At 67.9% G+C, this 25872-nt stretch overlaps 1 protein-coding gene across 1 annotated transcript in view; it reads right to left on the bottom strand.

The window, feature by feature from the left end:
- GPC1 (glypican 1) overlaps positions 1 to 25530 on the bottom strand; it is a 28296-nt gene extending 2766 nt beyond the window's left edge. The window contains exons 1-6 of the mRNA XM_068964744.1: positions 25365 to 25530; positions 3943 to 4101; positions 1794 to 2185; positions 1082 to 1247; positions 263 to 393; positions 63 to 182 (exon numbers count right to left, since the gene is read on the bottom strand). Of these exons, the coding sequence (XP_068820845.1) occupies positions 63 to 182; positions 263 to 393; positions 1082 to 1247; positions 1794 to 2185; positions 3943 to 4101; positions 25365 to 25530 (1134 nt within the window). The remainder of the gene's footprint in view (positions 1 to 62; positions 183 to 262; positions 394 to 1081; positions 1248 to 1793; positions 2186 to 3942; positions 4102 to 25364) is intronic.
- Positions 25531 to 25872: the final 342 nt, after the last annotated feature.

Here is a 25872-nt window from a genome sequence, read left to right as displayed (position 1 = left end):
GACGCCCCCGCCAGCCTGCCCCGCCCTCTCCACCCTGGGCCCGCCCAGCAGAGGCCACTCACCAGCTTCTGCAGCGTGCCGGCAGGCGGCCTCTCCTGCAGTGCCAGCTTGCCCCGGGGCCACTTCTCCTTGGGGCCAGGGCCCTGGGGGTTCACCTTGGGGTTCCCGCAGCCCTGGATGACCTAGGGGAGCACGCAGGGGTCCTGACGGGCGCGAGGCCGCATCCGGGGCCCCCCTGCCCCCTGCTCCCCCCCTGCCGCACCTTGGCCGTGAGTGTGTCACTGTTGTCCTGGAGGGCGTTGACGGCCTCTGCCAGCCAGTAGTGCACACCGCCGATGACACTCTCCGCACCTGACGGGCCCCAGAACTTGTCCGTGATGAGCACCATGGAGTCTGGGCCAGCGTGAACAGAAACACGGGGTACTTTGCATGGCCACACGCTGGCCCACGGCTGTGCTACGCACAGGCATGTCAGCCCGCAGTATTTCTGTGTGTCTGCTCACTGCAGGGCAGCCCACCTACACGTGAGCTCCTGTACGTGCTGGCATGCATGTATAGGCTGAGCACGTGTGTCTAAGCTTACACCCGTCAGCACATACACGTACACCTGGCCCACTGTGTGCACACGTTGCCTCACGTCTCACGACGTTTGCATCACGCCATCACACGTCCATGTTAGTGTGTGTTTCGGCGTGTATGTGTGCTGGCCTGTGTCACCACGGGGTTCGATACGGATGCGTGCTGGCTCACCTCACACGAGCAGATGCACACGCGAGTGCAAGCGTGTTGGCGCGTGTGTCTGGAAACCCACCTCACGTCTGCACATGCCAGCCGGCTCACCCCCTGGCAGCAACGCCCATGGTAATTCAGGCGTGGGTCGCCCTGCGTGCGTCTCATGTGTACACCTCGGCGTGCTCGCTCAGTGGGCAAGGACAGGAACCTGGCCCCCAGGGTGCCCTCCGGGCAGCTGGCCATGGCACCTTCCTTTGGGAGATTCAGAGGGAACCCTGCCCACCAGCCTCGGGGACCACCTGCTCTGGAGGCCAGGCCCCTGAGGGCAGTCGCGGCAGGGGGGGCTCACCCAGAAGGTTCCTCCACTCGGCGTCCAGGTCGGCCTGGTTGGCTAGGCAGCCCTTGAGCACGTTGCGGCAGTAGTCGGGGCAGGGCCGGGCGCCAGGCACCCCCAGGCAGTGGGCGCAGTACACCAGCTTCATGACGGCCCGCGAGCACTCGGGGCTCAGGGGCACCTGCAGGGCCAAGGCAGTCTGACCTCGAAGCCACAGCACGTGATCACCCCCGGCGGGAGTCAGGGTGCCCAGGTCTGCCCCACCGTGGCGGGGCCTTTTCTGGGGCCCTGTGTCCTCCCAGATGACCAAGCAGGCCTGCGGCCCGGCAGGGGCGGGGGCGGGGCGCACTCAGTCCAACCAGTCTGGTCACCGTGCTGGGACTCCGCCGGGAACACTGTGGTCACGAAACCTCCCCAGGGAAGCGGGAACACTGCCCGCCATGCAGACGAGGGCACCGAGGCGGGGCGACTTACTGAGGGCCCTTGCTGGGGAGGTGGGGGTGGAGAGGTGGGTTCTGCCCAGCCCCGTAGGGGTCTGACACTTATGCCCTCCCACACCGGACACCTCACTCTGCCGCTCCACCTAGGAGTGAGCAGCCCTCTCAGGTCCGGTCCACCGGACCCCTGGAGCCCCCGGGGCGTCCAGTCCCAGGCCCCTCCCCTTCCCGCTCCGACAACCTGGGTCCCACAACACTCCCTCGGGCAGGGGCGTGGCCGCGGCGCGCACCTTGGCCACCTTGCGCACCACGTCAGCGGCCACGCCCAGGCCCTGCACGAAGGCGCGCGCCGCCACGAGGGCGCGGGTGGCGCGCAGGCGCAGCTCGCGGGGGGCCTCGCCGAAAGGCCGCAGCGGCTCGGCCTGCTTGCCCAGGCAGTCCAGGTAGTCGTCAGGCAGCAGCAGCTGCGGGTGCAGCTGCCGGAAGAGGCGCTCGAGCAGGCGCGCCCAGAACTCGGCCAGCGTCTCCTGCAGGTGCAGGTTGGCGCCGCCGTAGTAGAGGCGCAGCTCGGCGTAGAGGTCGCGGAAGGCCTTGGCGTTCTGCGTGTACAGCTCTCCAAAGGCGCCCGGGAAGGCCTCCTGCAGCGCGCGCTCTGAGTCGTTCAACAGGCGCTGGAAGTGATCTGGGCGCGGGGGGAGGTGGGCGTGAGGCCTTCCGGGGCCCCCTGCCCACCCCACGTGCTGCGGCAGCCCTGACCAGCACTCCTGCGGGCTCCCCGGTGCTCTGAGCCATCAGAACCTGTGGGGGCCCTGGATGCTGGCCCCCATGGCATCCTGAGCACTCCCCTTCCTGGCCTGGGGACTGCAGTGTCCAGCGTCTATTTCTGACCTGAGCCCCACGCGAGCACCTAGAAGGGACTGCTTCCGAGGGCAGGAAGGTGCAGAGTTGGGGTGGGACCCACAGGGGGAAGGCCCTGGGCGCCCCTCACCTGCTCTCCTTCCCAGCAGCTCTCCTTCCCCCCTCCACCGTCACCCAGCCAGCCCCCCATCCTGGGGAGTCTTGAGTCCCCCACTGTGTGTCTGTCCACCCTCCACCCCGCGGGTCTCTGGGGCTCTCCTGGGCTTCCTGCCCTCCCGCCTCTCTCTCTGGTTCTGGAAGCCGACCTGCCGGGTGATCTGAAGAGGGCCCCCTGCAGCCCTCAGGACATGTCCAGAGTCCAGACAGGGCTGTGGAGGTGCGGGGTGAGTGTCGGGGGCTTGGGGGAAATGCTTCTGTCCTATGTGCTGAGAACCGGGGCCCCCACATCATCCTCCTCTCAGCAGGGAGACTGCAGGGGACAGGGCACACCGCCCACCCGCGCAGATGCACTCTCACAAGCTGTGGCCACCCCTCCCCACCCAGGCCCACCCTCGGGTATCCAGGCCAGCTCAGCTCTGCTCTGAGGCTGTGGACATGTCAGGCTTGTGGCCCCCAGACCAGTGCCCACACCTGCCCCACCCAGGGCCTTGGGCAGGAGACCCTGGCGCAGCCCTGGCTGGGTGGGGGCTGTGGGAGGAAGCAGCCAGTCCATATTCCTGTACCCTCCGGGGGCCTGGTCCCCACCCCAGCCCGGCCTCCAGACAGGCTGTCTGCAGCTCACGATCGGCCCAGCAGCACACGGGGTGGTTGTGGGGCCGCCATGCCCATGCCCGGCCCCCTGCCCCGCCCCCCATCCTCAGGAGATGACGGCCCCGGTGGCTGCGGCCTGAGAGCTGTGTCCTGGAACAGCCAGCGTGGGCCCGCTGGGCTCAGGGCCTGGAGTGCTTCAGACCAGGGCCCCCTGTGCCGGGCGGCCTGGGGAGGGCTGCTGGGGAGACCTAGGGTGGCCGGAGGTGCAGGGGTGGGGCTGGGGTGGGAGGTGGCACGAAGAGGGGTGGGGGGGCCCAGGTGGGACTGGAAGCGGGTGAAGAACTGCTTTTAACACAGATGAGCGTCCTGAGTGGGTGACGTGCAGGCTCTGACAGCAGCTCAGTTGCTTCCGGGGGCCCCTGCCGCTGCCCCGTCCAAGGGGCCCACTGTAAATGTCACCAAGTGGTCTCACCACTCCTCGCTCTGGGCCCAGACGTGACGGCCAAGCCGGGAGGGAATCGCTGACCCACACACGGCTGCCCTGGAGACGCCGGGACCACGCCATGGGCCCCCGCTCGCCGCGCCCTGTGGTCCTCACGCAGAGCTCCCGGCTCCAGAGCCTGGTGGCCCGCCTCAGGCCAGTCCCTGGCAGATGCTGGGAGAGCTCTGGGTGCCGGGGAGCCACCTGAAGGCGGAGGATCCCCTCTGGAGGGCTGACGGGACAGACATGCTGGCTCCTCGAGCAGATGAAGAGGCCCGCAGGCGATCTGCTAACGCGCCCGCTCTGGCCCACCCCTGCCAAGAGTGTCTGCGGCCCCCGAGCCTGCTCACCGTCAAAGCCCCGCTGCTGGGTGGCCAACGTGGCTTGCAGCGCCCGGCTGCTCTCCAGGAGCGCTGTCTCCAGCTCAGCACGGCTGCGGTTGGCCAGGTTCCCCTCCATCTCGCTCGTGCAGCAGGTGTAGCCCTGGGGGCAGATGCGCAGATGCTCGCCTGTGGGGAGGGGCTGGCGTGAGGGAGAGCAGGGGTGTGTGTGGGGGGGCTGGCCCGGGAAGGGGCACAGCGGGGTTGGGGGACCGCCTGGGGGAGGCAGGCCCGGGAAGGGCCTGGGCCCCACAGGGGCCGCGCTGCCCTCGGCAGAATTCGTCCCCCAGGCCCCTGGGGGTGGGGAGGCTGAGAGCCAGGGCAGGGGTGTGGGGTGCCGCTCCCAGCCCCCCTCCCTGCCCCCATCCACGTGAAGAGGTGTCCCAGGCGCCCGGAGCAGCTCAGCTCAACTCCTGAACTGAGCACAGAGGCTGCAGGGCCTGTGGGGGGGGCGGGGGGGGGCGCCAGACTCCAGGTTCATGGAGGAAGGCGAGGGGCGTCCAGGACTGCTGGCAGCCCTCCCCTGTGTCCAGGCTGAGGGCAGGGGGACGAGAGGACCCCTGAGGGGCAGGACAGCCCCAGCCTCCCCCACAGCACCTCGGGGCGCCGGCCCACCGAGGGCGGGCAGCCCTGCAGGCTGGGGGGCTGCCCACCCACAGCTCTGGGCTGGCCAGAGGCAGGGGCCTCTCGTCACGACAAGCGGGAAGCACGTCCAATGGGGCCTTGCTGTGAGCCCCGCCCCGCTCAGCAGGACACACCTAGGCCCCTGAGGGCCCCCACCGCCCCCTGCTGCTGCCCACGCCCTGGCTCCCGGTGGCCCAGCTCACGGCAGCGCCAGGGCAGCACTGAGGCTGGCCCGGTGGCCCCTGTGGTGCAGGGCGCACCTTTCAAAATGTGCCGGTCCGGGTTTTGAGTGGCTGCTGTGAACCCAGTTTGCAGACCAGGAAACAGGCTGGCTGAGGTTAGGTTTCGTATCCGAAGTTACACAGTGAAGGGCCAAGCGGCTCAGGCTGCCCGATTTCAGGCCCCACACCCACTGAGCTGCCTCAGCCCACCCCCGGCTCCCAGCCCGCCATGGTCCACCCCGCACAGGCCACAGTTCCTGTCTGAGCAGTGCAAGAGGAGAATCCCTCCTATGCCAGCCTGTGGGGGGCAGAGTGGAGTGGTCTCAGGGGTCCGGCCTGGATGGAGGCCATGTGGGGCTGGGGTCTGGGGCCTGGGCACCTGGTCTGACCAGCAGAGCTTCTGGGGCAGGAGTGGGGTCGGGGTGAGTAGGCACCACCTGGCAGGGGGGCTGGAACCAGAGGAGGCACCCGATTCCTCGGATTCCTCCTCCTCTTGGCTGTTGCTGACTGTGACCTTGGCCTGGCTCTTCACAGCGGTGGGGGGGGAGGGGGGGCGGTGCAGGACAGCGAGCCTGGGGTCTCCTTGAGGCCAGCTGGCAGAGACTGGCCGTCTCCCGGGTGCCGGAGGCTGTGCACCCAGTCAGACGGGCCTGAGCCTCCCTGCCAACGACGGGCCAGAAGCACGCCTCCCCTGCTGCCTGTGACCACCAGCCCCGTAGGGGGTGAGCTGGGGGCGGGTGGCAGGGGCCAGGCAGTGGTGGGTGGGCAGGGGGCTGCAAGCTGCCAGCACCTAAGCACTTGCGCCATGGGGTGTGTTTTGGGGGCAGCGTCCCAGGCTGGCAAGGCTGTCTCCCTCCCCAACCTTCCTGATCCCCTGGTGAACCCGACCCCCTCCCCCGACCCCTGATCCAGGACACACAAGAAGCCCCCTCTGGGTGGGCTTGGAGGGGCTCCTGGGCACTGCCCACAGCTGGGAGGGAGCTGCCGGCCCTGGCCCCTGCCCTGCTACCTCGTCCAGCCGCCCGGGCGCCTGCGCTCTCCCGGCCGCCCCAGCACAGCCCCCGTCCCTCCCTCCCTCGGTGGACACACACGGGAGTGAAGACACGGAGCCAGAGCCTGGGCGCCGGCCTGGGGCCCCGGGCGGGCTGGGCCAAGGCTCCCCGAGCCACTGCGGGGTGGACGTGGTGGCCGGTGGTCAGGGCCCGTGCCCCGGCGTCACCCGTGGGTCAGGACACCTGCCGGGCAGAGGGCAGACTCTGCAGGGCGCCTTCCTGCACAGCAGGCCTGCTCCCCCATCTTGGCCAAATAGTGAGGGGGTGGGTCGGGGTGGGGGGTCTGCCGGTGTGAGGAGGGCATGAGCTCCGGGTCCCTGGAGGTGTGCAAGGCAGATGGATGCAATTCTCTTCCCATCATTTCAAATCTTCATCCCCAAACCCCACCTCGGCTAAATGGCTGGAGAGTGGGGAGGGGTCCTTGGGCCAGGTGGGGGCACGGCTGGCTTCCTGTCCACCTTAGAGCTGCCCAGTCCACCCCTCTCATTACCGCTTTCCCCCTTCCAACCCCCTCCCATCCCCAGTGGAAGGCATCAGCTTGCCCCCTCTGCCCGCTGACCCCTCCCACCTGCACTGACCCCACACCCCAGGCTAATCCGCAACAGCCCCTCCTGTTTTTCTCAGCAGCTGCTGCTCTGACAGCCACCTAGATCCTTCTAGAACTCTCCCTTTCCTCTTTGTGACACCTCCTTTCGTGATCCAGGTTTTTGGGGGGTGCAAGAGGGGAGGATCGTTTCATGCTGGGTTTTCTCCCCCACCTCTGTGCCCCACCCGCACGTTTCCGAGTGCCCCCACTGCCCGCCCCAGGTTGAAACACCCACACTCGCTTCCTGACCCCACAGCAGGTCCTCCCCTTGCTGACAGCAAGCAGACTACGTAGCCGCCCCCCCATATTCAGGCCTCCCGGAGTTCCCCCAGACTCCTTGGTGCTAGGTCCCATCACTACGGCTTAGACATCTTTGAGGCTCACGCCTCCTGCCACCTGTGCACACGCCCACAGCCCTCCTCACCCCCACCAGCTCTGTGACCCCAGCACTGGAGCCCAAGACCCCATGCCAGCGGTGGTCCTCACCTCCTAGACTGGACAGAGTGCGTATCTGTGCCAGCCCAGCCCAGCAGTCCTGACTAGTGCCTGGGAGCCCTCCCAAGGAGACTGCAGCGGGAAGATGGCGCCAGGCCAAGCCCGTCTTTCCAGAAGCTTCTGCGCCTCACACAGGAGCACGCAGACCGCCTGCGGCACCAGCGTCTGAAGGCACGATCGGGTGCTAGGCACCAGCTCCCCCAGCCACCTCCAGGATGTGCTGGCTGATTCAGTGGGACAGCCAGCCTCCCCAGACCCCTCGGAACACAGTTATGCGGGCAGCTCCGGGCACTGGGGCTCCCAAACACCAGAGGGGAGGCTGGGGCTGGAAGAGCAGGGAGGGGCCCTGGCCACCCCGCCCTTCCACTCTGCCCTGGACCCCGCGGGCCTCCTGCAGAGGGGCGGGGTGGGCAGAGTCTTTCCCCGAGCTGCAGACCCTTCTCTGGATGACTGTCCGTGCCCACTCCTGCTCCGATGGGCTGCAGGACCCCCCGGGGCACGTCCACCAGCCTGGACGTGGTGGGGAGGCACCGGACAAGCAACCCCGGGTCCCCTGGGCACTGCCCACCATGGCAGCCCCAGGCCGCCTTTTTGCATCTCCTCACCCCGCCCCACCTCCCACTGGAGAGGCGTCTGTCCCTGGCTTCCGTCTGCGGCAGGGTCAGCCCTGAGGGCTGGGGTCCACCCGGGAGCCAGCCACAGACCCACCGCGGACAGGGCTTTTCAACCGCCACCCTCCCCGGTTCCTAACGCGGCAACAGACCCTGCAACCGCCCCCGCCCCGCTCCCCTATCCCCCTCGGAGCACCTCACCGCCGGCCCCAAGACCCTCCACCATTCCGGCCACCTGCCAGCATCACCGAGCCGGCCCGCAGCCGCCGCCGCGCCTCCGTCACCGGCGGGAACCCGAAACCCAGGGGTGTGCGACACCCCGGCGCCGGGCGGGAGAGGTCCGTGCCTCCGGCCCGTCCGGGACCCCGCTGCCGCGGGGCGGTAGAGCGGGCGGCGGGACAAAGGCCGAGCGCCAAGGGCTTCAGCGGCCGCCGGCCAGGGACAGAGGGCCGCACGCGCGGAGCCGCAGCCGGCGCGGTCCGGAGAGGCGGCCGCGCTCCTGGCGCAGCGAGGAGCGGGCGCTGGCGCAGTGGGCGCGGCAGCGCCGAGGGGAGGGGGGCCGCGCTGCAGGAGGGGGGCCGGGGGCGCTGCGATTGGCGGGGAAGGGGCTTGCCGCAGTGGGCGAGGCGGGCCTGGCTGGGGGCGGCAGGCGGGGCGCGCACGGGGGCTACCGAGAGCGAAGGAGAGGGAAACGGGCTTGATGGAGGAGGAAGGGGGGCTTGCTGCAGGAGGGGGCTGCGGCAGGAGCGGGGAGGGGTGGCGAGGAGGCAGCGGAGGGGGCCGTGGGAACGGGGCGAAGTTGGGGGACGGATGGGCGCGGTGAGGACGGGGCCCGATGGGGCGCACACGGAGACGGCGAGGGGCTTGCGCTGGGGGCGAAGGTGGGGTAGGCCGGACTGAAGGTGGGGTCTGGGCGACGGTGATGGAGGCAGCGAAGAGAGCGGCGAGGAGGATCAGTAGGAAGGGTGGGGGTGACGCGCCCGGGGATGGAAGTCGGAGGGAGGCGGGCGACGGAGACGGAGACGGTGCAGGGCGCCGGCGGGTCCCCGCGCTTGGATGCCAGCCCCCGGGCTTAGCCCGAACCCCCTTTTCGGCGGCGGCGGTCCCGGCAGGCGGCGTGCGACTCCGGGCGCGGGTGCGTGGAGGTCTGGGGTCCACCCGGGAGAGGCGGCCGAGCGGGCGAGCGGAAGCGCGGCAGAGTGGGACGCACTGGCGGCCGCCGCCCCGCGCAGCCCCGCGCAGCACGGGCGCGCACGGTCCGGGACCGCGGCTCCCCGCGCGGCGCCGCCTCCTCCCGCAGCCCCCGCCCCGCCGCGCGCCGCACCGCCCCCTTCCCCCGGAAATCGCTGCGGCCTCACTCAGCCCCAGAGCATCCCGCGGCCAGGGCCTCCGCCTGGCTCTTGCCTCACGGGGCTCCTCCCGGCATGGGGATGCGGGGGCGGGGGCGCCAGCTCGCTCCCCAAGGAGCATGGCAGCCCTCCGCCAGCAAGCCCCCTCTCCCCATGACAACGACCAGAGCCCTACGCTGGGCGCTCAAAGGCCACCATCAGCCACTCGCACTCTCTAGCCGCCCCTAGTCTTGAGTCGGTGATCCTGTCTGCATCCTAGCGTCTGCTTCCCCTGCGAAACGTAAGGCCCCCGCCTGGCCACACCCTGCTCCGGCCCAGTCCCCACCTCCTCCTGGGTCCCCCTCCCACACGCCTAGGCGGTCACCATGGCTGGCTCTCCCCCGTCCCCGCCACTCCCTGCAGCCCCAGCCCTGGTCCCGGCTGCCACAGCACAAGCCAGACCCACTGCAGGGCCTGCCCGCCAAGGCCCCGCTCCCCGCAGCGCCGCACGCCCGGGACCCCCCTAGGCTGGCCTGCACAGAGACCTGCTGGACAGGCAGCTCTCAGCAGAGTAGCCTCTCGAAGGCAGCCCACAGCACCCAAGGTCCGGAGCAAGGGGGCTCCCCCAGGCAGCTCACAAGGCTGCTCCCTGCGGCCTGCTTTCTGCTCGGAGACCCCTGAGCAGGCCACCTTGCCAGTGGGCACTGGCCTTGGAGGCTGCCCTGGTGAGGCGGTAGGCTCCCCTGGATGTGGGCCTGGACCCAGCTCTGGCTGAGGGGCCAGGCCCCCTCCCACTGGCCTTCCCACAGTGCTTCAGGGTCCACAGCTCACAGTGAGGCCTCAGAATAAACTGAGGATTAAGGGGTGTCTGCTCTGCCCGTGAGCCCAGGCCCTGCTGCAGGGTGGGGGGGTCCTTTCGGGGCCTGGGAGTGAGGTGTCCCTCGGAAGCCTCGCCCACCAGGGCAAGCTCTGTGCGGCTCACTCATCTTCGGCCCAGGCCAGGCTGCAGAGGGCGCTCACTCGAGACGCTGCAGACCCGTCCCTGACAGGAGGCCCCGGGAACACGAGCTCCGTATGGCTCTCCCATCTCCCTCGCCTGACCACCCAACCTCTGGGCTGGGAGCAGCCCAGGAGATGGACCGGTGCGGCCCCCCTCTGCTGCGTCTGCCCAGGATATTCTAGAATAGCAGAAGCGGGTGCTGCAGTCCCAGGGCCCTCTCAGCAGGTTCCTCACAAAGGCCCCACGCTGGCCTGTCGACCTCGGAAAGGTGGTGGACACAGCCCCCTGGCTTGGCCAGAATACAGCAGACCCCGGTGACACTGCAGGGCCTTCGGGGACAGAAGTTGTCCCCGGCCACGCCCAGTGATGAAGGCGGAGCGGACAAATGGGTTCAGCTGCTCACCAACCCCCCCAACCCAGCCGCTCCCCAGGAAACATGGCAGCCAAGTCCAAGGCCACAGCGCCCCTGCTGGCGCCCCGTCTGACCTGCTGCTTCCCCCAGCCCCCAGGTCCCACATACCCTCCCCTTTGCCCTACTTTTTCTTTCAAGACCCATTCGTCTAGCCCTCATCCAGGAAGCCTTCCAGGTTCCTCTGGGCCAAAGCGCCTGCCCAGCCTCTGACCTCTCGGAGCGTGAGTGGCCTCGGTGGGGGCTTCCTGTCTGGCCACCCTGCCTGGCAGCCGGAGAGCTGCTGGGCCTGTCGGTAGGGGCCGCTCTGCCCATGCCCAAGGTGGACCTGGTGCTCAGGTACCTGTGTCCAAAGAGAGACTCTCTGGGCCGTGCCAGCATTCCGGGAGATGGGGCTGGGCACCAGCGCAGCTGCAAACCTGCAGCCTCGGGCCTCCACCTCCGCTGGAAAGCCAGCACCCCCCTGACCTGACCCCTCCCCAGAGCAGGTGCTCCCTGCTGATGCGAGGGGCATGGCGGGGCGCTTCCACCACCCACGAGGACCCCCTCATTCCTCCAGGGGCTCTGCCACCCCCCGACGAGGTGCAGCGCGCACTGGGGGCCTGCATGGTCCGAGGGTCCTTTCACACTCATGACTGTCCCCTCCGGTTCTTCCTGTCAGAGCCACTCAGGGAGCTTGAGCCACGGGCCCAGGGCACTCAGCCTGGACTGCTGCACAGGACCCGGAAGGACCCGGGCCTCCCCGCCTCTCCCAGCGCAAGGCCGCCCTTGATTCCAGTCCCAGGGGAATTCCTGAGTAGGAGGGCGGAGGCCGAGGCAGGAGCCGACATGCTCTGCCAACGAGCCGGTCACCCGTGGCCCGCCCGCCTGGAGGGCCCCGGGCAGGAGCAGGTGGGGTGCCTCCCCACCCCGGTGCAGATTCAGCATCGCCACCCAGGCAGCACCTCCAGGCACAGCATCGCCCACCTCCCTGCCGCGCATGGGCGCTTCCGAGCCCAGCCCTGAAGGCACAATTGGGGTGGGGCACAGATATGGTCAGGACACAGCTACATGTGCATTTCAGATCAACGGTGCATTATTTTCCAGAATGAAAGTATCTGGCCCCAAAGCATTGACAGCAAGGGCCTGAATGCAATTTTGTCCACCCCCGGGCACAGCGGCTTTAGGCGGAAGGCCAAATGGGGAAGGAGCCCAGGCGTCCACTTCACTGTCCGGTGAAGTGATAGACACAATGGGGGCCCAGCCAGACGAGGGGGCAGACGCCACGCAGCCTTAGGGAGTCACCAAGCGCCAGCACACCTCAGTGTGGATCAACCCCAAAGACAAGATGCGGAGCCTGCAAGCCAGGCTCAAAACGACAAACACTCAGGACTCCGCTTCAGTGAGGGCCCCTAGAGACAGAAGCGGCATGGGGATGAGCAGGGACTGAGGGGGTGGGGAGTGTTCAGTGGGTAGAGCCGGGGGAAGATGGAAGCTCTGCAAATGGTTGGTGGGGTCAGCTGCACAAGCATCGGTGCCCACAGTGCCACCGGACGTACACTTAAAATCGTCACGGTGGGAACTTTATTATGTATATTTCACCACAAAAATGCACGCAAAGCCCCCTCCCCGATATCTGGGACATACTTGTACTACATATCTGGAGATGTTTATCCTAAGAACACATCTGTTATTTATTTGAAATTTAAATATTCAAGATACATGCCCTCAAATGATTAACTACCTGAAAATACCAATTTATTAAACAGGCCTCCAGTAGTTTTATCTGCTAAATCTGGCAGTCCTCTGTGGGGTGTGGGGAGAAGCCTGACTGCGTCACCCATGCTTCCCACCACCTGTGGGTGTGCACACGTGTGTACTCGTTTCTGGGGCCCCCAGACCCCACCCGGCCTAGCAGCAGAAGCAGGGAGGTGGGCGTCAGAGGGGGCCTACCCTCCCACAGCCCCCAAACTCCTTGGAGAATGATGGGCCTCACCGTCTCTGTCAACAGGAAGATACAATTATCCCCATCTTACAGATGAGAAGACTGAGGCTGGAGGGGTCTGAGACTCGCTCGATGGCTCAGACCTGCTGCCTAACACCGCCTCCTTCTACCGGCCCGCAGGCCTCCCTGTCTTCACTGAAGGGGAGGAGATGAATGTCCCGGGCACCCAGGGGCCCACCAGCCTCCTGGAAGATGAGGGCAGAGTGGGCCTCACCAGACACAGGCCTGGCCACCCTCGCTGGCTGCACCATTCCTTCAGTGACCCAGGACACCGGCAGGAGCAAGCACGGCCAGCAGCCACCCCACCCGCACCCAGGAGGGACTGAGGCCAGGACAGCCACTGGAAAGGGCCCCCACAAGCTGACACACACAGGGCTCCCAGCCCTGGGCAGTCAACTGAGCTCAGCACTTGCTGTTTGCCCAGCTCCCCAGAGGTGGGACCCTGGCCTCCTCTGGGTCCTGGGGGCAGGTGGGAAGGTGGGACCCGCCTGCTTCCTGACTTCTCCAGCTCAGCTCCTCAGGGACGGTCAAGCTGAAGCATCTGTCAGAGACGGTCTCCAGGTCGGCCGGGAATCTGGACCCCCAGGCAGCCGATGTCTCGGTCCCCACTCTGTCCAGCCACGTCCACCAGGCAGAGGTAGGATGGCCCCGCCCGGGGCAGCCAGCATTCCTGGGGCAGACAACCCCATCCCCCCAAAGGGCCAAAGGGACAGTGAGGGGTCGGCTCCAGTGAGCTGGGCAAGGACAGGCCTCCTCTGACGTGGGCCGCCAGGGCCCGAGGCTGGCCGTGGGCTGACCATGAGCAAGGTCCATGTGGGCACCTCTCCCCACTGCCTCCCGTGTCTCTGCAGCGCTCTCTGAGACTCTGCTGGACGCCTTTCTGAAAGCCAGCTGCCGCCCTCAAGGTTGCGCCAGGAGCCCTCCTGGCTGGCCCTGGGCTTGGCGGGAGAGCAGTGGGGCGGGAGGGATCCTCTACACTGTGGGCTGCTCCTCCTGGGGGTCCCAGAGCTGACACTTCTTGAAATTCCTAGCTTCTCTGGACCAGCCAAGTGGGAGCAGAGACACCAAGAGATGGCGCCGCCCAGGACGTGGTGGCGGCGACGGGGAGACCCGCCTCCTGCCCGCACCCCACTGACCCCTGGCAGGCAGTCCCCCGCCTCCCGCCCACACCCCACTGACCCCTGGCAGGCAGTCCCCCGCCTCCCGCCCACACCCCACTGACCCCTGGCAGGCAGTCTCTCGCCTCCAGCCCACGCCCTGCTGACCCCCAGCAGGGCCCCGGGGCCTGGCCGGGGTAGGCCGACCTGCCTCACCCCCAGGAGTCAGTCTTCCTGCCTCTGGACACAGGCTGGGCCTCCAACAGGTGGACCCTGACGTGACGCCCCCAAGACACACGTGCACCCGGGCTGCCTTGTGCTGTGCATGCCACGCGAGAACCCAGTCTCACAGCCACTCCACGTGGCAGGCGCTGCTACCATCCCCGTTATACAGAGAGGCATTCTGAGGCTCAGAAAGGTTCAGTAATAGCTCAAGGTCACACAGCGCTTGAGCGTGGAGCTGGGCTTGAACCCTGGCAGGATGGCTGGGTCCGGGCAGCCAGGTTTTAGCCTCTGCTATGGCCCCACGTCTTTCCTAAGACATCGGCCACTGGGAATGGCCACTGCGCCAGGAGAGGGGCTTTGCCCATTAGCCCGGCAGGCTGCCTGCTTCAGAGCCCTGTGGGCAGTGCCCACCCTCCTCAGGGTGGTCCTCTGTGTCCCCCTCTGGGTGCCCAGCCTCAGGATCTTCCTCCTCCGTCTCTGACCCTGCACGCCAAGTGCACCCACGACCCCTGGCCTCCAGCTGGAAACTCCAGATAGCAGAGGGGCTGGGGGCTGGGCTCCGTGAACCAGGAACACCTGGGGGTGGGCGGTCCACCCAGGGCAAGAGTCCTGCACGGGCAGCGCAGGGCCCTCGGGCTGGGAGGGGAGCTGCGGCCGCATGAGCATCTCAAGTCCCCAGGGAGGGTAGGGCAGGAAGACCAGGCTCTCAGCGAGAGTGGTCGTGCAGCGTGGGTCTTTGCTTACAGTCAAGGTGGGGGGGGGCGTATATGATGGTACCCCACATGTGCATGCTAAGTCGCTCAGTCATGTCCGACTCTGTGCGACCCCATGGACCACAGCCTGCCAGGCTCCTCTGTCCATGGGCTTCTCCAGGCAAGAACACTGGAGTGGGTTGCCGTGCCCTCCTCCAGGGGAGCTTCCCCACCCGGGGATCGAACCTGGGTCTCATGTCTCCTGCACTGGCACGCGGGCTCTTTGCCAGCTGTGAGGCTTGTAGACCACATGTATCCATCTAACCCTGCACAGATTCTCTCTACTTGTAACTTACAAAAGTAACACGTGGTCACCACGGCCGGCAGAGCTGCAGCTCACATGAGACCTCTGACAGCCACCCAGTGCCTGCAGAGAGAGCACTGTGGCTGCGTTTCAGCACCAAGGACAGTGCTGGGCACGCAGTAGGAGCTCAAGGACTCTCCAAAGGACTGGACTGATCTGTGTGCCCCACACCCCCAACCCTGGCCCACAGGCTCTCCTGGAACAGACAGGGCCCCGCCAGGACCCACCTGAGGGTCCAGCCCACCACGCAGAGGCCTCCTTCCTCTGTGCCCTTGACTGTCCACTGAAGCCCGCAGACCCTTTCTCTTAGGAAAGAAAAGATTATGCAGGGGGTAGTGAAGGAAGCCGCAGGTGTGGTGACGTGACTTGTTGAAATGTGATAAACGGGCAAGCAAGGTGGTGCCTGCGAGCTGGCTGACACCCACCAGGAATTCGAAGCTGCATGAGTGGAAGCGGCACCTGGAGACATCTGCTCGAGAAGTAAAGGGGCAGGGGACCCAGCAGTCCACGGTGAGCAAGCCCCGGACTCCAGATGCAAAGGGACAGGGAACCCAGCAGTCCACGGTGAGTGAGCCCCGGACTCCAGATGCAAAGGGACAGGGGACCCAGCAGTCCACGGTGAGCGAGCCCCGGACTCCAGCTGCAAAGGGACAGGGGACCCAGCAGTCCACGGTGAGCGAGCCCCGGACTCCAGATGCAAAGGGGCAGGGGACCCAGCAGACCACGGTGAGCGAGCCCCAGACTCCAGAATGCCATCGCCACCTTGTTCATAATGACAAGAAGCGCAAAATTCTGGCTAAAGGTGAGCAAAAAAGGACTGTCTCTGTCCATGGGATTCTCCAGGCAAGAAAAAAAGACTGTACCGTCTTTCTCAGTCGAGTCTGTGAACTCCTGGACTCCTAAGCCTGGGCTTCCCCCGGGCACCCTGGTTAAGGACCCCAGCCTCAAATGACCTGCCATCACACCTGAGTCTGTCCACCGCAGTCGCCGGTCTTTCTAGAGCTGAACCCACCCCAGCCCGGAAGCCTGTCCTGGCCCTAGGCAGAGGGCTGCCCCCTCCGCTCTGCTCCCCTGGCCACTGACTGCGTCCCGTCTAGAGCTGTGGTTCAAGTGCTTCCCATGAGGTGTGACCGGTGTTTCTGGAAGCCGCCCCTTGACCTGTTCAGGAGTGACCTGCACTCCACGGGGCCCCTGGTCTCCCTGTCCCCTGCCCTGCACACTGTGATGACCACACATGGCCCCAGGGAACTGCTCCTGGCTGGGGACACCGCTTTACCCTGGGGGAGGGCGGTCAGCTGTGCGTCTGACCCGCAGCTGCCCCAGTGTCCCCCCAGCCCCCAAATATAGTGACAGGGAGGTCACCTGGGTGTTAGCTCACTTGAAGAGAGGTTGCCATGGCACCTGAGTGCCTTGGGGACAGCCACTGCCAGGCCAAGGGGGGGGCTGGGGATGGTGAACGTCGTAAGAGCCTCTAAAATACGACTGTGGGTCCAGTGCGTCCCAAACTCTGCAGCCAGCGGGAGGTGGGCGTGAACGCCTGAGCCAGCCCTATGGCAGGGGGCGTAACCGTGTCCCGGGGGGGGTCTGTGGGCGGTCACAGGTGGCGGGAGGCACTCCCCGCGGCCCAGAGCCTGGATGGGCACCCGCAGCCCCATCGCTCCAGGCCACACAGATGCGGCACGTGGCTCAGCACAGGGGCCCGGAGCGCTGCGGGCGGCCCTGGGTGCCCAGGATGTGCTCAGACACAGGGATGAGCCTGGCCGGCCACTGCCAGGGTCAGACAGTGTCCTCGGTGCTGGGGAAGGCGCCCCAAGGTGTGCGTGGGCCGCCACAGGCTCCTGGGCTGACAGTGAGCCCAAGGAACGTCGCCCCTAGGGAGGCGCAGGGGCACTTGTCCAGGGCTGGCTGCCCACGTGGGAGGGAGACGTGCTGACCTACCCCTCAGGCAGCTGGGCTAACTGAGGGTGTGACTGTGGTCACACGAGCCCCAGGCCAACAGCCAGGCACTCAGGTGTGGGGTACAGCCGCTGATGGCCGGGCCCTGGACTGTGGGGGTTGGGGGGCCTCGCAACCCCAGCTCACTAGACCCTGACCCCGTGGAGGGGGTCCGTGGCTTACGGGTGTGTGCGGAGCAGTGAAGGATGGATGGGTGGGAGGGTGAGAGTCCTCGCCTCTTGCCAGAACTTCCTGGTGGGTGGGGCTCGAACCTCAGGCGCCGTCAGCAGGACCAGCTCTGACTTCAGGAGGCTGTCCTGCGGCCCGGGTCCACTCGGGGGTCTCATGGGCCCCGCTCCTCTGCTGGCCCCAGCCCCACCTGGGACTGGCCACCTGCCCCCCAGCCTTGGAGAAGTTGGTCCTTGGAGTCTGCCAGGGCGGGTGTGAGGGGCTCTGTGACCTCACCCCCAGCTCCATCCTCTGACCGACCACACCCCGCAACCTGGAACACATGCCCAGCGCCCATGGACAGAGCCACACAGATGCCCCCCAGAGCCCCGTGATGGCCCCACCCCTGACCTGCTCCCTTCTTGGGCACCCCGTCGGTGCCCACACCACGCACCAGGGGCACAGCGAGGCCAGGGCAGGGAGGCCATGGGGGAGCAGCCACTCCAGGGACAGGGCCCTGAGCAGTGGGGACCTCTCGCTGGGACCCAGTTTCCCACCCCCCGACCCACTAAGCGGTTGGACCAGGTGGCACTCGGCCTGCCCTGCAAGCCCCCTAACCTGCCAGCTCCGGAAGGCTGGGCAGGACTGGCTGCCAGGCAAGGGCCGGGCAGAGGCCAGGGAGTGGAGGAAGGAGGCAGGGCCACGAACCCGGGCCTGGCCTGGCTCGTGGGCACCCGGTGGGTAGACAGGCTGCAGAAGGCAGGCCCGGAGCCGGTGCTTCCGCAGGGCCTCCTGTGTGGCCAGCTCCGGCCCCGTCCTCCCCTCGGCCCAGGCCTGGCTGTGCTCACCCCGTCCACCTGCGGGGCCGGGGGCCTGGCACAGCACAGCCTCCCAAGGCTGTGGCCGTGCCGCTAGCCGCCCAGGGCCCCTCCTTCCAGCCGTGGCGGGGGCGGTGGGCGGGGCTCTGGGCCTCTGTGAGGCTGAGATGGGGCGGGCTGGGGGGACAGCGCATGGGGGAGCCCCCGGGGCTGTCCTGTCACCCGGCCAAGCCTCCAGAACCCAGGAGCCAGCCCCCGCCCCCCACACACTCCCGCCCCGCCCCCACTCACTCCCGCCCCGCCCCCTACACACTCACTCCAGCCCCGCACACTGTATCCCCTCCCAGGGCCTCCCACGCATCAGCGGGGAAACCAAGCCTGTCCAGGCAAACCAGCGCCACTGAGTCACGATGGTCCCAGCCTGGTGGCCCTGCCTACTGTGGAGGTCCTCACGACGGGCCCTCACTGACCACTAAGTTCTGGGTGGTCCCTGCCACCAGGGAGACGCCTCAGCAGGTCGGGAAGGTCAGAGGCAGAGGACCCTGCTCCCTCCCCCCTACCCGATTCCGGTGGAGATGTTCAGGCCCACGGGGGCAGGGAAGGCCCTGGCCACTTCCTGAGATGCTTGCAGGCCAGTGAGGGCGAGGAGCGAGCTAAGGGCGGCCTGACCCCCTCACACTGTCAGCTGCACTGAGGCCCTGGCCCAGGGAGTCCCCCATCCCCCAGGGAACACCCAGAGCCCAGGAGCCCTGCTCACTGGATGGGAAGCGCCCCTGACCTTGACTGAACCTTGTCCCTAGTCCACACATCAAACCCTTGGACCTGAGGATGGGGCCTCGTTTGAGTGTGGGGTCTTTGCAGACGTAACTGCTGCTGCTGCTGCTGCTCAGTCACTTCAGTCGTGTCCGACTCTGTGCGACCCCATAGACGGCAGCCCACCAGGCTCCCCCGTCCCTGGGATTCTCCAGGCAAGAACACTGGAGTGGGGTGCCATTTCCTTCTCCAGTGCATGAAAGTGAAAATTGAAAGTGAAGTCGCTCAGTCATGCCTGATGGACTGCAGCCCACCAGGCTCCCCCGTCCCTGGGATTCTCCAGGCAAGAACACTGGAGTGGGTGCCACTTCCTTCTCCAGTGCATGAAAGTGAAAAGTGAAAGTGAAGTCGCTCAGGTGTGCCTGATGGACTGCAGCCCACCGGGCTCCCCCGTCCCTGGGATTCTCCAGGCAAGAACACTGGAGTGGGTGCCATTTCCTTCTCCAATGCATGAAAGTGAAAAGTGAAAGTGAAGTTGCTCAGTCGTATCTGACTCTTCACGACCCTATGGACTGCAGCCCACTGGAGTGGGGTGCCACTGCCTTCTCTGGCAGACGTAACTGCTCTCCTCCTAACTTGATGGGACTGGTGTCCTTATTTCCATAAGGTGGAATCCAGACACAGGCTGGCACAGGCCTTGTAAAGACGAAGCGGAGACCCCCTAGACCAAGGGTCGCCCACCACCTCCCAAAGCAGAGGAGACCCGAGCAAGCCTTCCTGTGCGGTCTTGGGAGGAACCACGGAGATCTCGGACTTCCAGCTCCCACACTGCAAGACCACAGCCCCTGCCATGGAGCCGCCTAGCCTGGGGCATCTCCATGGGCAGCCCCGGGGAAGCAGCTTCGTGCCTGGGTCCCAGTGCCCAGCCCAGCCCAGCACCATGCAGCCAGTGCCCAGAGACCTCACTGCTGAGGCTGTCCGGTCTGGGGAGCACCCTGGGGGGCAGAGAGCCCCCAGAGCGGGGTGGGGGCTCTCGGGACACCAGGAACCACGCCCCTGAGGGACGCTGGTTCAGGTGGGCCGGGGGCCAGCCTGCGGGAGGACGTGTGCGTGCCAGGACAGTGGGAACCGACGCCGAGGCCACAGGCAGATGCGGGCTGGGCTGGGGCTGGCCTGGCCCCGCAGGGGGCTCCCCGACCTGCCCAGGCTCTCACGCTTCCTGCCAGCAGAGCAGGTCCACGCCCCCGCACCCGAGGCTGGAGCAGGAAGTCAGGAGAGTGGGAGGTCCGGCTGTACCCCCAGGGCAGAGGCCACGGCAGGGAGGACAGGCCAGCAGGGGGAGACAGCGGACAGCCGGGGCCCCCACCCCGCCCGAATCAGCCCTGCCCAGAGGCTGCAGGCAGCTCGGGGCTCCTGCCCAGGCCTGTTCCTAGACGCACGCGATGAGAAGGCCGCCAGCCGGCACAGGGTGGGTGGCCCTGCATTGGAGCCCCACCCGAACGTGGGCAGGGGCCTGGCCCCACAGGACTAGCCTGGTGGCTGGACGTGGTCAGGGCAGGCACCAGGCACGGGCCTGGTCCTGAGCCCTGGTCTGAAATGTTTCAGAAATAAGCTGAGGCCTCGGGGAGAGCCGGCCGGCCTCTCTCCAGGGGGCGAGTCCTGGCCGGGACCCGACCTGACCTGGCGAGGCCTGTCCCCCTGGCCTGGCCTGGCCGGGCAGACACTCATGCCCGTGTCTCTAGGGGGCCGAGCAGAGGCCCAGTGCTCCCACACCCACTCTGTGCTCCCCTCCCCGGCTCCGGGGTCCGCCTGCTGCCGGGCCAGCGTGCCCCAGCCCCTCTGCCAGGAGGCCTGTCCACCTCAGGCTCACACTGTTCCTAACTAGGGCCAACACGGGGCCAGTTTACTGAGACCTCTGGCCAGCCCTCCGGAGTCACCCACCCTGGACAGGACATCCCCGTGACTGCCGGGGAACCTGGCTTGCTATGGTGTTGGGGACACTCCAGGCCTGCCCCGAGGGTCACAGCCGTGCTGCCCGTGGGGCACACCAAGGGTCACGCCCCTGGAGGAGCTCTCCTGAGCAGGGCAGGGGCGCTGGGCCTTCACTGGACGGGTGCCGGGACTGGCCAGGGGTGCACCTGTGGGCAAGGCCAGGCCGCCGTCAGCCCAGTGAGGGAGGGGCACGGAGGCCCCCGAGAGGGGTCAGTGCAGAGGTTTCTGGTCTGAGAGGGGGGCTGGGACCAGGGGAGCTGTGGAGAGGGCAGCTGGCAGCCCTCCAGGCTGGGGTGGCGTGAGGTGTCCAGAAGCCCAGAGCCCAGCACTGCTCAGCCGTTAGTGCCACGGGCCTGGGGGTCAGCACACTGGGCTCTGGACCTGAGCGCCCAGTGGGTGAGTGTGGAGCTGGAGAAGTGGCGGGGCTTCTTGGCCTCGGCTACTCACCCGAGTCAGGTCCAGGCCCCCACCATTGCACTCGCCGGACGGTCCCAGAGAGTGACCCCCGAGTCAGGTCCAGGCACCCCATCCCCTGCACCCGCCAGACAGTCCTGGGGAGTGACCCCCAAGTCAGGTCCACAGCCCCCCACCCCCTGCACCCGCCAGACAGTCCTGGGCAGTGACCCCCGAGTCAGGTCCAGAGCCCCCCACCCCCTGCACCCGCCAGACAGTCCTGGGGAGTGACCCTCGAGTCAGGTCCAGAGCCCCCCACCCCCTGCACCTGCCAGACAGTCCTGGGCAGTGACCCCCGAGTCAGGTCCAGAGCCCCCCACCCCCTGCACCCGCCAGACAGTCCTGGGGAGTGACCCTCGAGTCAGGTCCAGAGCCCCCAACCCCCTGCACCCACCAGACAGTTCTGGGGAGTGACCCCCGAGTCAGGTCCAGAGCCCCCAACCCCCTGCACCCGCCAGACAGTTCTGGGGAGTGACCCTCGAGTCAGGTCCAGAGCCCCCAACCCCCTGCACCCGCCAGACAGTTCTGGGGAGTGACCCTCGAGTCAGGTCCAGAGCCCCCAACCCCCTGCACCTGCCAGACAGTCCTGGGGAGTGACCCTCGAGTCAGGTCCAGAGCCCCCAACCCCCTGCACCCGCCAGACAGTTCTGGGGAGTGACCCTCGAGTCAGGTCCAGAGCCCCCAACCCCCTGCACCTGCCAGACAGTCCTGGGCAGTGACCCCCGAGTCAGGTCCAGAGCCCCCAACCCCCTGCACCCGCCAGACAGTTCTGGGGAGTGACCCCTGAGTCAGGTCCAGAGCCCCCAACCCCCTGCACCTGCCAGACAGTCCTGGGCAGTGACCCCCGAGTCAGGTCCAGAGCCCCCCACCCCCTGCACCCGCCAGACAGTTCTGGGGAGTGACCCCCGAGTCAGGTCCAGAGCCCCCAACCCCCTGCACCCGCCAGACGGTCCTGGGGAGTGACCCCTGAGTCAGGTCCAGAGCCCCTATCCCCTGCACCCGGCAGACGGTCCTGGGGAGTGACCCCCGAGTCCGGGGCAGGACGGCACTTCCACCTGCTAGACAGCACTGCTGGAAGGGCCCGAGTGGGCTCCAGGGCTGGAAGCAGCCCCCAGAGCGCACAGGGCCGGCGCGCTTTCCCTCCGCGGCCTTCGGGGGGGTCCTGACTGTGTCCGTTGTCACATGTGGAGAAACGGGGGCCGGGAGAGCCCAGGTGGCAGCGGGCGGGCGCCGCAACAGGGCTGGCCTTTGCACCCAGGCCCAGGGAGGACGCCCTGCCCCTCTGGGAAGCGCGGCGGCGTGCCGGGGCTCCAGCGGGGGCCCAGGCCGTTGCATCATGCAGTGGCCTGTCAGCTCCTGGCTCCCCTGGGTCCCCACCCTTCTTCCCCCGCCCTCCAGCCTTGTCCTCAGGCTGGGGATGATGAAACCGCAGCGGCTCCAGGGGTGAGGAGCCAGAGCAGCGGCTCAGAGGAGGCTGGAGACCACCTGGGGACCCAGGGCAGGCCCCTGGGCCTCTGCCCTCTCAACAGGGCGGGATGAGCACTGTCTGGTCTGCGGCTGGGCTGGGCACCAGGCGGTCTGTGCGAGGCCCGCTGACTGTGGCCGAGCGACAGCCTTGGGCAGGCGGCACGGTGAAGCAATGGTTTCTGCTGGGAGCCCTGAGCGGTGGCCCCTGCTGGGGGCCCCTGGCCAGCTGGGGTCCCGGAGCCAAGGAGCCGCTGACAGCGCCGGGCTCCCCTCCAACCTCCAACCCCAAAGCCGGACAGCCAGGTCCTTCCTCCTCGGCCTGGCCCTCCGCCTCCCACGGCCCCCACCGTGGCCGGCATAAAGTGGGGCGTGTGTGCGTGTGGACTGAGAACCGACTCCGTGCCAGGAACTGGGCGAGGTTCTGCGGCTGCCGCAGAGAACAGAACAGACAGATGCGCCTCTGCCCCCAGGACCCTAGTGAAGGGTCAGAGAGGCCATGATGAACTGTGGCATCAAAGGGTCAGGAGAGCCAGCAGGTGCCCCGGGAGCAAGCCCCTAGGTGAAGGCCGAGAGACCACAGGCACCTGTACACACGTATGTGGACATGTGTGTGCGTGTGCACATGCGTGCGTGTTTGCACGTGTATGTGTGCATGGGTGTGCGGGTGTGTACGTGTGTGCGTGCATGCATGTATGGGTGTGGGCAGGTCCTGTGAGTGAGATGCAGCCTGGGGCTGGGCTTTTCCCAGATGTTGCAGGCGGACTGAGGCTGAGGAGCGGCTCCCTCTCACTTTCTACGCAGGGCTCTGGCTGGGGGGAGGCCCCCCTGTAAAATGGGATAGCTGCCCTCCTCACCCTGGCTGAGCCTGGCTGTCCATCCAAAAAACTACACACGTCACAAACAGAAGCCCCTCGTGCTCTGACGGCCCCTCTTTCGTGAGCCCACGGAGTTTCTACCCCCTGGGGAGGTGGAGGCTGGAAAGGTCGCCCATAGGCCCAGGGCCGTCCTCCCTCCCCTCCAGTCCTGGGAAACACGGAGCCTCCACCCCACCAGCCAACTCAGGCGCCCACCCCCGCGGGATCCCCAGGCACCCACCGGCCCCCAAGACTCAACACGGAAGGCCCAGCTCCAGGAGACCGTCGTGCCGCCAAGCGGCCACCAGGGGGCGCCCGGCCCGCGGAGCCGCACCAAGCTGCCGGAGCAGGAGGAGCGTACAGGGCCGGCCGCTGCCTCGGGAGGTCACCCTGCTTCCTTCACCCCACGTGGCGCTGGCACTCCTCTCGGTGCCTGGGCCCTGCGGGGCACTCAGGGGGGCGGGGTGCAGCCACAGGACCCCCGGGAGCTGGCGCGGAGGAGTCACAGGGAGTCCAGGCAGGGAGGCCCCGTGAGGGCGGCACCCGGAGCCGAGGCTGGCACCACGCTCCCCAGTTCCAAAGTCCCCCATCACACGCACAGCAGCGCGCTTTGCCGGTCCCGGGCCCTGAAGCGCCTGCACCCCGCAGTCCACGGAGGCCTGGCCGCCAACCCGCCTTGCCTTCCCTAGCCTGCCCGCCGTGCTCCCAGCCCTTGGCGGCTGCCCAAACCCTGCCACCCTGTGTCTCGGCCTAACTGGGACAGAGGCCTGTGGGTGCGATCGAGAGTAGGACGGCCCCCAAGGACATAAAGGCCGCGTGGGAGTGGGCTTCTGAGGGGGGGCTGTGGAGTCCAGGGGTCTTGGGGGGTGCCAGCCGAGGCTGGGGCTGGGAGGCTGGGGCTGGGAGACCCTGGGGCTCGGGGATTCACCCAAAAGGTCAAGCATTTCCAGGCCTCCGGCCCTAGCATGGGGAAGGGTCGGGGGAGAGCCTGAACCGACTGTGCAGGGGGTCTTGTGCTGGTCCCGAGTGCCCAGACGCACCCACCAAAATTGCCCCTCCAAGGGAGGAGGCAGCTCTGACGATCAATGGCAGGTCTCTGTCAGCAGAAGCAAGGGAAGGGCTGCCTGGGGGACTTGAGAGGGGGGATCTCCAGAGCCCCGGGCAGGGGGCTGTCAAGGAGCCCAGGCAGTGTTCTGTGGGTTCTGCCCTCCTGGGGGCAGGGGTCAAGGGCCTGGCTGCCCCCACCTCCCGTTCCCCAGCCAGGCCCGGCCATGGACGCAGCCCTCACTCTCCCCTCTCACTGAGAATTCCTGTGGCTGCGGTCCTTCCCCGTCCCCCGTGTGACCACTTTAGTGTGGTCTCTCCCCGCTCCCCACCCCGCCAACCCCCGCCCCGGCTTGGGAGGCGTCCCCAGGGCAGGAGCCTGGAACTCTGCTCCCGGCCGCCCCCCTCCACCCCGGTCCCGGGAACCCTGCACCGCCGTGCACGCCCGGTGCAGCTCTGGACACGTTTGCAGCTTGAGGAAGGAGCCTGGGGGTGGGGGGAGTGTCTGCGAGCTCCGCAGACTCCGCGCTCCCCCTCACCCCCGCTCCGGTCCCTACAGCTCCTCCGAGGCCCGCAGGAGGGTGTGCAGGACTGCGGGCAGCTGCACGGCCCAGGCCGCCTGCGACGGCGCTGCTCTTACAAAGAAACGGCACGGCCCCTGGGCGGGATCCAAGGCGCCGACCACCTGCAGCTGGACTCCCCGCCGGAGGCGGCCCGGAGCGCCAGGCGAGCACAAGTTCCCCAGGCAGGAGTCCCTGCGAGGCGGCGTTCCGCTCCCGCTGGCCGAGGTCGCGCCCGTCCGCCCCGGCCCTCGCCCCTCCCCAAGCGCACAGCTCGCTCCCTGCCTCGCCGGGGCCCCGAGGATGTCTCTGCTGGGGACCCCCGGGATTCCGCGGGCCGACCCCAGGAGCCTCCGGGGAAGGACCGCACGGCCCCGGGGGAATCCGGAGCCCACGGCCGCGGTCGTCTGCGCCCCCACAGCCGACTCAGCGGCTCAGCCCAAGCTGCCCTGGAGGACTCGCCGGGTCGGGGAGCGCCCCGTTGGCTGCGCGGCGAGGACAGCTCCGCGGGGAAGGGGCCAGTGTGTGCGCGTCGGCGGCCGGGGAAGGCCGGGCGGAGTGGAGGGGACCCGGGCGGAGGGAGGGCGGCGCGGGGCGCGGGGGCGCAAGGCGGGAGAGAGGAGGGGGCGCAGCGGCGCTCCGGGCGCGCGGGTCACTCACCCGAGATCTCCGCCTGGGGCACATCGCTCAGGCTGAAGCCCTTGGCCCCGTAGATCTGGCGCACTTCCCCGCAGCTCCGACTCTTGCTGGCAGGGTCCCCGCGGGCGCAGGCGACCAGCACGGCGGCCGCGTACAGCAGCCACCAGCCTCGGGCCCGGAGCTCCATGGCGGTGCCGGCGGCGCCCCCGGCCGGGCCCGCGCAGCCCCCGCCCGCGAAGGGCAGAGCCAAGGTCCCCGCGCACTCGGCTGGCGGTCCGGAGGCGCCGGCGGCCTGGGAGGCGGAGACAACAAAAGCCGGCGGGGCGCGGGGCGCGCGGGGCGCGAGGTCCGGCCGCTGGCTCGGGCGGCCCCAGAGCGCGGCAGGCGAGCGCGCAGTCCGGGCCCGGCCCCTGGGCGGCGGGGAGAGGGGCGGGGCGGGGCGCGCGGGGCGGGGCGCGGCGCGGGGGCGCGATCCCAGGCGCGCGGGGCGCCCCTCCGGCTCGCGGGCCTGGGGCGGGGAGCTGCCCGA

The sequence above is a fragment of the Capricornis sumatraensis genome, chromosome 2, assembly GCF_032405125.1.
Source record: "Capricornis sumatraensis isolate serow.1 chromosome 2, serow.2, whole genome shotgun sequence".
Lineage (NCBI taxonomy): Eukaryota > Metazoa > Chordata > Mammalia > Artiodactyla > Bovidae > Capricornis > Capricornis sumatraensis.
This window is presented reverse-complemented; position numbering and strand designations above follow the sequence as displayed.